Genomic DNA, 14281 nt, shown 5'->3' with positions numbered 1-14281 from the left:
TAGGTTCAACAGAAAGGAATAGCCCACCAACACGCACAGCACTAACTTCTCCTTAATGGTGCAGTGAATCAGGTCCTTATTTTTTAACTATATCAGACAGAATAACAGAATGTGCCCACACATCTGCAGCACAGTATGTCACCTTTGTGCCTCTTATGGAGAGGACAACATTACGGTCATCAGACCTTCTTTCAGAATGAAGCTTACTCTGATAACCGTTTGCTTTCTTATGTGAGAAAAGACATTTGTCTATAGGGTACTTCAAATTTCATCCTGTTGTCACATACAACAGGCTTGTCTCAAGGCCAATATTTTTTATCGAGAAAGGCCTTTTGAGTGAAATATTGACCACACAAGAGAAAATACAGAGGTCCTATTGATATATTATGTTCAGCAACCCACTCATTTCAGTTCAGGTACTTCAAATCTTGAAGTACATGGTACCGCCTGACAGCTATTGAGAAGGTTTTTTAGACGTCAAGGCTAGAGCCCGACTGATATATGGGTTTGGCCGATATATCAGCCATTATTTGACTTTTTGACAACATCGTCACCTGCAATTATGCAGCCAATGTGTCCCGATTTTTTACCTTTTAAAAAAAGCTCACGTGTCGCATCGCGACGTGTTGTGAGCTTGCAGATCGCCTTATTGAGCTTGTACTTTTTTTCTTAGGTGGTTAAATAAATAAAGTGTGTACCGGTATTTCATTTTCAATGTATAATTACAGTTTGAATGTTCTTTTCATATACAGTACGTATTCTTAACCCATTAAGACCTGAAGCCAATTCTACAAAATGTCTTCTAAATCCCAACAGTATTCTGAAAAAACGTATGTTTCTATAGCAGTGGTGCTCAAACTTTTTCATGTCAAGGACCCCCAAAATGATATGTATTTGGCCGCCGACCCCCATCTCAAAATATTTTGTTTCAGGGACCCCCAAAAGCAAAGATTTGAGTTAAAATGTTCGGATGTTTTAAAAGGAATATAAATATATTAATTTGCATACATTTCCTCGATTTTTCAAAAATAGCAGATCTACAAGCTCATTGCGCGGCACTCGGTGCCGCGCTATGAGCTTGTATATCTGCTATTTTTGAATAGCCAAATGTGTAAAATAATGCTTTTTAGCTCAAATCAAAAAGTGACACAGATGCGTTCCAGGTCGTTTTTTATCAAAAAGTTATATATTTGTTTGTATAAGTCAAATCTAAGTTTTTCAAATTGATCTCAAGATTTTGCACATTACTTTGACAAAATATCGGTCATATCGATATAATCTGCGATCTAGGACTCGGGGATCAGGCGGGCCCAAAAGATTTGGCAGCCCTGCTCTACTCAAGGCCTCTATTGTGAGAGCAGGCTGAGGTGTACAGAACAATTCACTGAGCCGTGGGGCCAAGGAGGAAGGAACCAGGGTGTTAAGTCATCCTCTGTGTGCTCATAGTGCCACAGGAGGAACTTCCCCCCTCCCCGCCTGCCAGTCAACAGCCACACACACACAGTCACAGACACATACACCTCCAGTACAGTGAGTACACTAAACACCCATGCTCATAATGACACACGGGAATTTTCACCTTTCCATCCCTGGTCAATTGCAAAATAAATCACCTGTCTGCCAATATGAATATTTAAAAGAATATGTTGATCTTCAGCAATCAAAAAAATAATTATAGCTGGTCACTCACTGCCATAGAAGCTGATGATGTAGACGAGTGATTTTCAACCTTTTTTAAATTTCAAGAATCCCCATTTTGATCAGATTTTTTTAAATCCCTGAGAACCTAATCTAAGAACATTTTTGTTAGACCTGAGAAATCATGTCTAACATGATTTGACATGAGAAATCATGTCTAATATGTCCAATATGATCTGCCCTTTGGTCCAGAATTCCGTGAACTCAGATCAATACATGTAATGATGGTGAAGATTAACTATCAATCATTTAGCTGGGAATCCCCTGGAACCCATTCAAGGACGCCTGGGTGTCCCCTTAGACCCCTTGTTGAGGACCGTTGACATACAGTAGTAGACAAACTTAGCAGCCACACTGAAGCATGAACACGTTTCATACAGTTCCGCTAGCATACCAAGCAATGTACTGTACACACATGGGTAGTTGGGTACACACATGACAACGCAAAAAAACACTTACATGAAGCACGGTGACGAGGACAAACACACAAAATGCACACTGACCTCTTTTCTGGACCCAGCCTTCCTTGACAACGTTTTGGTCGCTCATGGTGCCTTCTCTGCCCCGTCACCTCTCTTGATGCCGTGACCCCGGAGGAAGAAGAGGAGGAGGAGTGGTGGTGGGGGGGGTCGAGGGTGATGCCGGGTCAGCGGGTCCCTCTGTCTACCTCCTCCTAGACACACGCCCACTGTCACCCTCGCTGTGCTCCCCTGTCTAATCCACCCTTTCTCTCTCTCTCTCTCTCTCTCTCTCTCGCTCTCTCTCTCCTGTCCGGCGTTCTACCTGAACCTCACGTCTCTCCACCTGCTCTCTGCTGATCTCTATTCCTCCCCACGATCACTTTCTCTTTCCTTCTCTCTGACCTGACGTTCTCTTTTTTTCTTTTTATATATTATTTCTCCACTTCCCTCCTGCCTCTCCCTCTCCGTGGGACCCTCCCTCTCCTCACCGTCTCTTCGTCTTCCCTCAGACCACTCTCACTTTCGCCGTCTCTCGAGACACACACCTGAATGTTACACATTCACTCACTCTCTTTCTCACGATCACTTTTCCTCTCTCTCTCTCCCTCTTGTTCTCTCCCTCTTCTCTGTTCAGGGTTGTCCTGCAGTGACTCAGTCTGGAAGGAAATAGAGGGACAGAGTAGAAAAACGAAGAAAAAAAGTCAAAGGACTGTTCTTATTTGCTCCCTCCCTTCTCTGGTGTTCCCCTACAACAACTTAGCCTACATGAGACCCAGAGTCATTGTTAAGACCCAGAACACGCTTCCCGTCTTCTCTCTCTCTCTCCACCCACCCACCGTCCCACTTCTTCCCCTTTCCTCTCCCTATATACACCACTCCCGCCCCAGTCTCTCCGTCTCTCTCTCTGGCTTAAAGTGCTGATCCAATGTGGTTCCGGGGTTTCTTAAAGGAACACATGGCCACTTTGCATTGCCTCTAGAGTCACCTACGGATTATTCTTCAGTGAGCTATTAGGAGAGGGCACAGACAACCTGCTGCCGTTGCCAAGGTCAGAGCTACCAGTTGGGAGGGGAAATAAACCTGTAGCTGTTTTTAAACTGCATAATCATGTATCAGGCATCTCAGAGAAGCGGTCCATTTGTTTTACGCAAATTAAATATCACATGTTTAACAATAAAAGGATGTCAAAAGCAAACTGACACAGCAAGAACCTTGTTTTCCCTGGGGATTAAAGCATCTCTGGTTCCAAGATGTACGCTATGAGTAACATTATGATTTATCATCATGACATATCAACCTTAAAAATACATTTAAGGGATAGGCTATTCTGGCCACAATGTTGGAAGCTACCACTCAGTTTTCAATCCAAAACCCATAATGTGTGATAAATGCTGTGGTTGCCAACATTTCCAAACAGACACACAAAAACTTGTACAAACAGATCAACTAAAGTAGCCTACCGTACCTATAACAATAAAAGATGCTCTACAACACACATCTTGTGCAGTTCAGAGGATACAGGACAGCAGGGGGAAGAGGCGACAACAAATGGGCTCATCCAATGACAACAAAAACAATGGCTGACATGAGAGGGAGACGACGGTCTATTTTAGAAGGCATTAAACGGGCTCAGAGGAGCCTCAGTGTCTCTGTAAACACAAACATCCCTGTCTGTGGTTTATTGGACACGATCAGATCCATCCTCGCTGCAGCAGCACAGCCACATAAACAAAACAAACACAACACACCGAAACAAGAGCTTTTGTTTCAAGGGCGTGTGGTGTCATCCGTTACATAATAACATCCGCTTGGCGTGCTCCATTAATGTTTATATTAGGTGAGGCGCAAATATACACGTTTTTCTATCATGATTCATCATGAATAGCACTCCAATGATTCAACGATTATACATGCTTAATAATATATATAAAAAACTATAAGACAATGTGAAAAAAACGGTGTTGTAAATTAACCAGCCAATGCCCAGTTGGCCCGTGTGTTGATGTGAAAGGCTTATTATAGTAGTAGGGATGCGATGCTAGTAGCCAATGAGCTAGCGAGGGATGCTAAAGCGAAGCAGCCAGCGTTGCCAGGTTTGCGAGAGAAACAAGCAACCGGGTCTAGTAAAACAAGCCCAATGAGCACTTAGACCTATACATTGGCTATTTTCAAAAATAATCTGGGGGGGGGGTGAAAAAATTGGAGTATTTTAACAACACAAATCTGATACACATGTCCCTGACACCAACTATTCTTAGACCGAAGAGCGCAGACAAATACATACAATTTAGGGGTCCTTGGCATGAAAATGTTTGAGAACCACTGGTTTAAACAACATTAGGAAGCAAGCCCCAAATAAGCAACTACACTAGAAACAAGCCCAAAAAAACGTAACCCACCACTATAACCAATATTTACAAGCCTTAATTCTCCATGAATTGAGTACGCGAGGACCCCAATTGAAACAAGCCAGTAAGTAGGCTTTTCTGGGCTTTGCAATCATATTTAGTTGTATTGTGAACATAATCAATCAAAAATAAAGGAAAAACAAGCCCAACGTCGCTTATAACAAGCAGACATGGCAACAATGCAAAGCAGGCTATAGAGAGAGGCTAGCATAGCATAGCATATAGCATAGCATAGCAGGCTAACTGACAGACAGGGCTGTGTGTGCCTTGGACATTGGATGATGCTGATAATGTGCCTCTTTTCACTTTCATCCACATTCAATCACATTGCTGGTAGTGGTCTCTGTTTTGGTGTTTTCTTTTAGGATGTGTGCCATAATTTGTGCTGTTTTTGGGGTGGGTGGATGAATGGATGGGGTGGATGGATCATGGATGGTGGGGTGGTGGGGGGTGCAGAGGGACACAGAGATGTGGGCCGAGGCCAGTCAGACATCATGGTAGCAGCACTGACTGACTGACTGGCTCTGTTTACACAATGCTGAACCCCCCCTCCAACCGTACATACATTACCCATTTTCAACCGTTTTTGTCACATTTTCACACTTGCTTTGGCAATCTAAACGTATGTTTTCTCATGCCAATATAAAAGCTCCTTTGAAATGAATTGAATGGAACTGAACTGGCTGAACCCCTCCCTCCCCATCCCTCTCTCTCTCTCTCTGCAGCAGGCAGCCTGCAGTCATTGGTAGGTATAGCCCCCTTTTGCCCCAAAATATCAGATCTACAAGCTCACAACGCCTCGCGCTGCGTAGATCTGATATTTTGGGGCAAAAGCCAGGCCAGGGCAGAAACAAGCATCCCCATTCCCCCCAAGCAGCGCCGCCGCATCCCCACAAACTTGCATGAAATGACGTGCAAAGCAGCCAGGCAGCATCAAGCGAGCAGCCCAGCTAGCATGATGCTAACTAACCACACAGCAGCTCCCACCCATCATCCATCCATTCGGATTCGTTTTTTTTTTTTTTTTTTTTTAAAGAAAGAAAAAATAATGAAGGGAAGAAGCAAAAAAAAAAAAAAACACGCCCTCATGCATGTCCTAAAATATAACGGCATCGACCCGGCATTATATATATATATTTATATATATATATATATATATATATATATATATATATATATATATATATATATATATATGTATATATATATATATATATATATGTATATATATGATCAATATAAACATCTGGGGTTTGGTGTGTGTTTTTTTTTATCACCATCCATGCTGTGGATTATCATTATAACACGTTATTATTGCATTATTATTATTGTTATTATTGGGTCTTCTTATTACCTTAGTAGTCGAAGCAGAAGAAGGATATAAGGGACACCCCCCCCTCCCTATGGGCGCTCCAGCATCCAACGCGGCAGCCCAGGCAGGCAGGCAGGGTAGCCTATCTCAGGCAGGCAGGGTAAATGTCGGGGAGAGGGAGGATGGAGCAAGCTAATGTCGGAGAGGGAGAGGGGATGGAGCCGAGCAGCTCAGTGATCCGAATGGAAGAAAGACAGCGATGGATCCATGGCTGGAGGCTGGCTTGGATGGCCTGCTTGTTTGCTGCTGCTGGAGCTGGAGGTGTTGTTTTATTATTAGTAGAGGAGGAGGGATTGATCGCAGCGACAGACAGAAAGAAAGAAAGACAGACACAGACAGCCTCGATCTATCCTCTCCTCTCTCCTCTCTCTCTCTCTCTCTCTCTCTCTCTCTCTCTCTCTCCGGCTCCGACACACACAAGCTGCCTGGCTGGTTCTTCTGGAGGAAATCTAGTGACGTCACGGATAGGCAGATTTTTCGGAGCGACTTCCCTCTCCTCTCATATCCATCCATCCATCCGATCGCTCCATCCATCCATCCATCCAATCCAGGCGCTTTTGTTGGTCTCCAGGCTTTTGTTGCTGTCTACATACACCCCCCCCCCACTCTCCTTCACACACACACGTTTCACACCAGTTTTAATTTCGTCGAGTAATAAAACTATGACGAAAAATATTCGTCGACTTCCTTTTTTTCACTGACGAAAACTAAATAAAAACTAAGCTATGATGACTAGCTATAACTAAGACTAAATATATTGACAATTTTGTCAACAAATAAAAACTAGACTAAAATGAGAGACTTAGTGGAGATAGAGATCTAGTAGAAGAACTAGACTAAAATGAGAGACTTAGTGGAGATAGAGATCCAGTAGAACTAGACTAAAATGGGAGACTTAGTGGAGATAGAGATCCAGTAGAACTGTATAACTAAAAGATGGTTATTTAAGTTTGGTTGCACTCTGGTGTTGCGCTCTCAGCCGCTCTGAAAATAGCAGATCTACAAGCTCACATTGGGCACAGCCAGTGTTGGGCAGTAGCGAGCTACAAGTAGCGACGCTACATAGCTTAACTACATTTCCCAGTAGCGTGACGGTAGCGTCGCTCCTTTTGAACCAAGTAGCGTTTTCTGTAGTGTAGCTATTTTTAGACCCAAGTAGCGATGTAACGTCCATCATCGCTACACGCTACTCTCACTGGAGAAAAATTGACTGCTAAATAGCTTTGTGAAGAAAAAAGAAATCCACGGAGGTGATTGGTTGGTTTAGATATGACGACTCACGATTGGGTAAGGAACATTACGGGTAGGCCAATCAGAGTCACCATAGGGCGGGTCATGCATGCCAAACCAGGAAGGAAATCAAAACACAGACCACATGAAGAGAGCAGTCCGCGTTGCTCAGTGGGATCCATAATAACGTGTCCGCAATACTTTTCAGCTGTGTGTGGTACTTTTAGATGGATCATACATTAACAGAAAGATCTATCCACCGTCCCAGCCATGGCTGTTCAAAGCAGCCACAGAGCATGGATCACAGACGATATATTATAACTCTATGATCACAGACGGAGCCAGCTAGTTTTGTTAGCCATTAGAAGCAGTGTTGCCAAATTGTGCGAAAGAAACAAGCAACCAGGTCTATAAAAATAAGCCCCAAATAAGCTGATGAAAAGCTTTACATAACCATTGTCAACTGTTTCCAAACAGCACACAAGTCAATGCCCCTTTTTTTTGTCAACAGATAACTAATAGATAGCTGCTATTTTTCACTTTAGGCAGAGAATGAATAACATTATGGGGTGGGGAAAAGAAAAGGCAAACTAAAATAAATACATACAGTAGGCTACATAAGAGGGAATAGATCATCTAGAGCAGTGGTTCTCAACCTGTGGGTCGGTATCCCCAGGGGGGTCCCCACATGATTTTTGGGGGGTCCCCAGATGACAGTGAAGTGACCATTTATGGACTTTTAAGGCCTTTTTAATACAAAAAAAGAGAACAAAAAGTAGACCATTACAATCAACAAACTATACTATAAAAACTGTGTCAGATATTGGCCAAATAGTCAAATAATATAAGAAAGAGGCAAACATTTTGTAAATAGCAGATCTACAAGCTCACAACGCTTCGCATTGTGTGGCATTGTGAGCTTGTAGATCTGCTATTTTCACAATTTGTATCTGTGGAACCAAGTCAAACTAAATAATGCCTCAACAACTACATTCCAAGTGCTTGTCAGGGTGGGGGGTCCCCAGTTCAAATATGATTATTTTGGGGGGTCCCCAGTTCAAATATGATTATTTTGAGGGGTCCCCAGTTCAAATTTGATTATTTTGAGGGGTCCCCAGTTCAAATATGATTATTTTGAGGGGTCCCCAGTTCAAATTTGATTATTTTGAGGGGTCCCCAGTTCAAATATGATTATTTTGAGGGGTCCCCAGTTCAAATATGATTATTTTGGGGGGTCCCCAGTTCAAATATGATTATTTTGAGGGGTCCCCAGTTCAAATTTGATTATTTTGGGGAGTCACGGCCTGAAAACGTTGAGAATAACTGATCTAGAGCAGTGTTGATAATTCATATCTTTTATATACATTTATTTGGATTTAAATACAGTCTAAATTGATCAATTGATTTTACTTACAAAATGAGGAATATATAGGAATATTATTTGAAAATGTCAGTTTTGTTTGACATCACACATTATACATTATAATAAACAATCAAACTGAGCATTTTTTGCCTGCCTATTTGTTTGGTGGAAAGTTGTTCTTGATCATGAAGTTGATAAAAAAATAAAAAAAAATAAAAGTAGTGTCGATGTAGCTAGCTACTTTTGCCATGTAGCTTGTAGTGTAGCTTACTACATTTCTCTGACGATAGCTTCCGTTGTAGTTGAGCTACATTTAATCGAGAGTAACTAGTAGTGTAGCTTGCTACATTTTCCAAGTAGCTTGCCCATCACTGGGCACAGCATTGTGAGTTTGTAGATCGGCTATTTTCAGCATGCAACCAAGTGTAAAATCAGCCATTATGATGCCATCAAGGCACTGCCAAAATACATTTGTGTCGACAAAATCAACTGTAGATTTAGTCGACTAAAATCTTATGATATTTAATCGACTAAAACTAGACTAAAACTTAAACTTTTCAGATGACTAAAATATGACTAAAACGAAATGAAATGTTATTCAAAAGACTGTGACTAAACTAAATCAAACTTTGCTGTCAAAATTAACACTGGCTCACACGTACAAAAAATGAAACCATGTCTGCAATCATGTGGGCAGACATCGTCCCCCACATGATTAGAATTTTTCACAATGTCAAATTGCCTTGTTGTAGAAATGTGCTGTACAAACAAACTTTAGTGAGTGTGTGTGTGTGTGTGTGTGTGTGTGTGTGTGTGTGTGTGTGTGTGTGTGTGTGTGTGTGTGTGTGTGTGTGTGTGTGTGTGTGTTCCCATAGGGATGACAGCAGCTAAACCCTAACCTCAATACGATACTTGTACTGTCCAGGTCTAGCACGACAATACTGAGCACCTCTGGCGTTAACCACTTAACCATAAAAAGAAGAACCATAAAAAGAAATGCCCAAAGCTGAGATGCCAGCTTTAAATTGTTTAAAGAGGTGGACAGCCATTGGATGTTATGCAGGCCTACTGTTGCAGAATCTGGATGTTCTAGTACTAATACTTCAAAGTATAGTCTGTTAACAGAAGGGAAGGAATAAGGGAAAGAAAGGTGCTTAGCCTTAGCCAGGTGAAAGGTGACCTTCAAAATCTCCAGCCAGGGATGTAAAGTTGTGTGACCTGTGTCTCCGGATGCAAATTATGTTTTCAACTCAAGGTAAACAGTAACAGTCAGTAAATGCATGATTTTCAGACATTATTAAAGGCAGACAATAGTTATTTATCATTTTACATGAGAGAGAGAGGGTGGCTAGCATGACATAGTCCTAAACAGAAACAGCAAACTTTGACATAATGACATTGTGTGTGTGTGTGTGCGTGTGCGGGTGTGCGTGTGCGTGTGTGTCGGAGGTGACCGTTGCCATCAGTGTCGGTTTGCTCTGTTGTGAAGGTTGCTAGTGTTGTATTTCTCTGGACCAGATCTCTTGCAGAGCTGTTATCTGAAAGAGAGCTTAGAGAAAAAAATAAATAAAATAAAAGATAGAAAAATAATGGAGAAAGGTAAAGAACTGACTTAAATGGTGTCAGCTTAGTCTCATCAAATCCACTTTGTGGAAAAGGTCCAAACTGACTGTGGATTCACAGGTAGGGAAAATGTCACCTCGACCTTTCTCTGTCTTTGTTATGGCAGTAGAATAGGCAGCTGCTGTCCATTCTTTTTCTCCCCTCTCACTTCTGCAGGTAAAACTAAGCTGTTCATTCTTGCAACTTTACAGAAATGTTGTAGAATTTGTTATGCAAGAGAACTCTCTTGTTTGGAAATCAAAGTGATTTTACTGTACATTTAGAGGCAGCACTGCTTGCGTGGGCTTATTATGTACAGTGGGCTGCACATACTGTATGCGTACATCTGGCAAGTCATATACAGTACTGTGGTGAAAATCTTAAAGATCTTAAAATATTTCCCCCCAAAATCTAATTATAAAAACTGCGAAAATAGCAGGTCTACATGCTCTCAACACATCACTTTGCGATGCGTTGTGAGCTTGTAGATTGGCTATTTTCTTTACTATTTGTCTTACAACGAAGCATACAGTATAGGACTTGAGTGATTTAAACACAGAGGAGCACAGTCAAAGGGAATATACAGTACATATTTTTTGTCAGATTCTGGTACAGGTGAACACACAGCCTTAATTATACATTGATGCATTAAGCCTTAACCCATAGAGACCTGGAACGCATCTGTGTCACTTTATATTTCTTTGGCTATTCAAAAATAGCAGATATAGGAAGCGCAGATCTACAAGCTATGAGCTATTTTTTAAATATCTTGAAAACATTTTTTTATCTTTATTTTCAAAAAACTGTTCGGATTTAGAAAACATTTTTAAGAATCGCCTCAGGTCTTAATGCAATATCTCTTGAACAGTGGGACGGGATGCTTTCATAACGACCATGTTTTATCAACTACAGAAGCCTTGATAATGACAGGACCTGGAGTAGCACTGAGGCTGCATGAGTTCAGAGAGAGACAGGGTGCAAGCCAGCTCGGCCCAGAGGCCAAGTAAGAACATTACAAACGTGTTTTTCCCCCTCTACACCAAAACGTCTTCTCCCAAACTAGCAAATCTACAAGCTCACAACGAATTGCAATGCAATGCGTTGTGAGCTTGTAGATCCGCTATTCTCTCCTGAATGTTGGCCTGTTTTTCACCGTCTGTTCGCCTATTATGACTGTCCAATAGGGGGTTCATGTAGCTAAGCATTAGGTATATAGTAGGCCTTCATATCTTCAATATGTAGTGTTTCCTATAGATGCTAAAGGTCAGGGCACAGGAGAAGCCAGGAGTGGCACTCTGTTGCTCTGGATCAGTTTCCTGGGACCCTTTAATCGCTTTCAATCTGTAATTCTTTGAGCCATTGAGGTGTTCGTGTTTAGAGGGAAGCTGTCTGGTAATCAGAAGGTCACTGTTTCGCCCAGTATACGTGTCCAAGTGTCCCTGTGCAAGACACTCAACCCCGCCCTACCAGCCACCCCCCGGGCACCCTTGAGCAGCCGGGTGAAGCTGAAACGGAATATCCCACGTGATTAATAAAGATCTGCGTTCTACTGGTTTCATTGTTATTTAATATCACTATTTGCTTAATGCAATGTGTTTGTACAAACAAAGTAAAATCATTGTTGTCTGGTTATTCCACCAGAGGGAGCGCCACAGACTTTGTACCTTGAAAAGCTGTATGGGAAAGGACTCTTTTTTTATACTCTGCTGCAGTTATGTGGAATGGGTTACCTGCCAGCCTTAAGTCGATACTCTCTATTGTTAATGTCCTCCTTAAAGAGCTGGCTAAATAGTAGCTGGACCTAACCATCAATTAGTTGAATTACCACAGGTTCCATTTACAGTACCCATGTCGTCTTTCTTTTTTACTGTGTACTCTGACTTGACTACATAGACATTGACATACTGTAAATAGATCTGCTCATCATTTCTATTCATTCACTTTTTCAATCTGTATTCCAGAGTGTCTCGCCAGGGGAAGGATGTGTGGGGTGTTTACCCAGGACAACTAGGCAGAGTCCACACTGTACACTCACAGGATTCTGGGTAAGGAGAACATATCCTGCTGCTCTAAGTAGGAGGAGTTGTTGCTATGAGAATCAATGCAATTCTGCATTCATAGAATTGCATTCGGGTGGGGGATAATGTACGTATGAGTAGTGTCCTTGGCAGCACAGAGCTTTAATTTAAAATGCTATATTCTTATGTCAAGCCGATGTTTTATCTGAAGACTGCATGAATAATTTAAAAGAGAACCTGTCAACTGCAATACCATCTTTTGCAATTTACACCTTGCACAGGGCTTGTGTAAGGTGTTCCTATCTGCCTCCTAAAGAGGGCGCTCTTGCAGTGTGTAGATTCCCCAGCCTCCCCAGGCCAAATCATCTTCCATCAATAGTTTGACAAAAATCTTAACTGTATTCAAATAGAACCCAGCATTAGCTGTTACCACAAAATGTTTTATATTTCTTTTGTTATTATTGTGAAAAGGAAACATCATCGTCATAATTCATACACACAATCACACTTTGTTACTATGACGATATGCTATGTCTCTATTCCTATTATCATGTTATTGAATACATACAGTTCATACAAAAAAACAAAACACATATCAATATGTGTGTGTGTGTATTATTGTATGTGCACATTAATATTCCTTCATGTGTTCATTCCCACAGAGTAAGACTTCGGTATGTCAACCACCTGCACAGGTCTCCTATCCATCAGTATGAGGAGTACCAGAGCAGCTTTGACCTCCGCACCTTACGTGCGCTGAACCACCTCCATCACAGCCCGACCATCCAAGACCAACGGCTGCCTGTCCCTGAGACCTCCTATCAAGAGCACTTTGGTTTGCCCTCACACCTGTTTCATCCATAGTCTGTTGGAATGTCATTTTGCTGTATAAGTCTGAGAGTGCACTCTCACAGTTATGGGTCCATTTCTAACCCCCCTCAAGGAACCCAGAGGGGCCCTGGACCCCACTTTGAGAGCCACTGGTTTAATTGAATTAATAAAAATGAAATAAAAACTTCACCTCAAGAAATAACATGCACATGTCAAAAGGAGTGTTCATGGACAACTTTTAAATCGGAATCTGTGTTTTATGTTAGCCGATAAATAGCCGATACTAACTAAAATGCAGGTATCAGCGTAATTTATCACATGATGATATGTAATTTACGGTAATCAATTATTTTGTAGTTTGAGTGTACAAATGTGTACAAATGGAACCAAATTCCATTTGGTTCCATTTGTAACACTCTCAGAGTTACAGACCCTGTAAGGGTCCATTTGGAACCCCCTCAAGGAACCCAGATGGTCCCTGCATGGACCCCACTTTGAGAACCACTGTCCTAGATTTTTTCATGACATTCAGTTTTACAACACATTAAAAGTCTTTATCATGGTCCTTCAAACCTGTATTAAAATGTTTTAACTGAAAAATCGACTCCAGTGATCCATGGCAGGATTTTTTCTCTCTGATTTCTAAAGCCTTTTCAACTGCAATGAAAAAAGAAATCTTTGCCTGCGGGTGTCACTGTTGAAGGATTTTGGCTGTCAATCAGCACCTCTGCTCCGCCCCCCCAAAGGAATAGATAGGGGAGGGGAGGGGCGGAGAGGAGAGGGGGCGGGATTAATGGACCGTGACATCAAAGTCCAGGGGTCAATCACAGATTACTTTTCAGCCTAATTATTCAGAAAACCCCAGACCACAGAAAATCCACTGAATGTTCAAAGTTCAGATTTTTGGGTCTAATTGAGGTCATAAAACCCCCCCAAAAACATTAAAAAAAAATATATGTGAAAGTATACTCGGTATCGACCAATATACAAGATATAGGGTATTGGGTATTGGGAAAGAAAAAATTGTATCGGTACAGCTCTACTTTATTTACAGTCATTATTGTCTCCGCCAGGCCGAAACTCATGGTGAGAGAGTATGTTTTGCACCCTGTCCGTCAGTCCATCCGTCCGTCCGTCCGTCCGTCAGTCCGTCAGTCCGTCAGTCCGTCATTCTGTCTGTGTACAGCTAATCACCGGCACCGTTGGCTTGATCACAGCAAAACTGTGCACACACACTCCCCGGATGCCAATTCAGAACCTCTGCTCCAAATTTTTCACATGGGCCTGTTATAGCGCCA

General features: G+C 41.8%; 2 protein-coding genes across 3 annotated transcripts in view; one reads left to right on the top strand and one right to left on the bottom strand.

Annotated features, from left to right (window-relative positions):
- The window catches only part of akt3b (v-akt murine thymoma viral oncogene homolog 3b), a 28663-nt gene extending 22424 nt beyond the window's left edge, over positions 1 to 6239 (bottom strand). The window contains exons 1-2 of one of the 2 annotated variants that reach the window (XM_084072815.1): positions 5922 to 6239; positions 2202 to 2815 (exon numbers count right to left, since the gene is read on the bottom strand). In XM_084072815.1, coding sequence (XP_083928941.1) covers positions 2202 to 2247 — 46 coding nt within the window. In that variant the 5' untranslated portion in view covers positions 2248 to 2815; positions 5922 to 6239. Of the gene's footprint in view, positions 1 to 2201; positions 2816 to 3624; positions 4164 to 5921 lie in introns of those variants that run through there. The other variant, XM_084072816.1, reaches the window with a different exon arrangement.
- Positions 6240 to 11057: 4818 nt separating this feature from the next.
- Positions 11058 to 13016, top strand: LOC311055676 (protein SPMIP3-like; the record flags this gene model as incomplete). Its single annotated transcript, XM_084071938.1, has 3 exons — positions 11058 to 11137; positions 12096 to 12179; positions 12815 to 13016. 3 exons carry the CDS (start codon positions 11058 to 11060, stop codon positions 13014 to 13016), a joined length of 366 nt encoding a protein of 121 aa, XP_083928064.1.
- Positions 13017 to 14281: the final 1265 nt, after the last annotated feature.

This window comes from Gymnoscopelus microlampas, assembly GCF_963454915.1.
Source record: "Gymnoscopelus microlampas genome assembly, chromosome: 2".
Taxonomy (NCBI): domain Eukaryota; kingdom Metazoa; phylum Chordata; class Actinopteri; order Myctophiformes; family Myctophidae; genus Gymnoscopelus; species Gymnoscopelus microlampas.
This window is presented reverse-complemented; position numbering and strand designations above follow the sequence as displayed.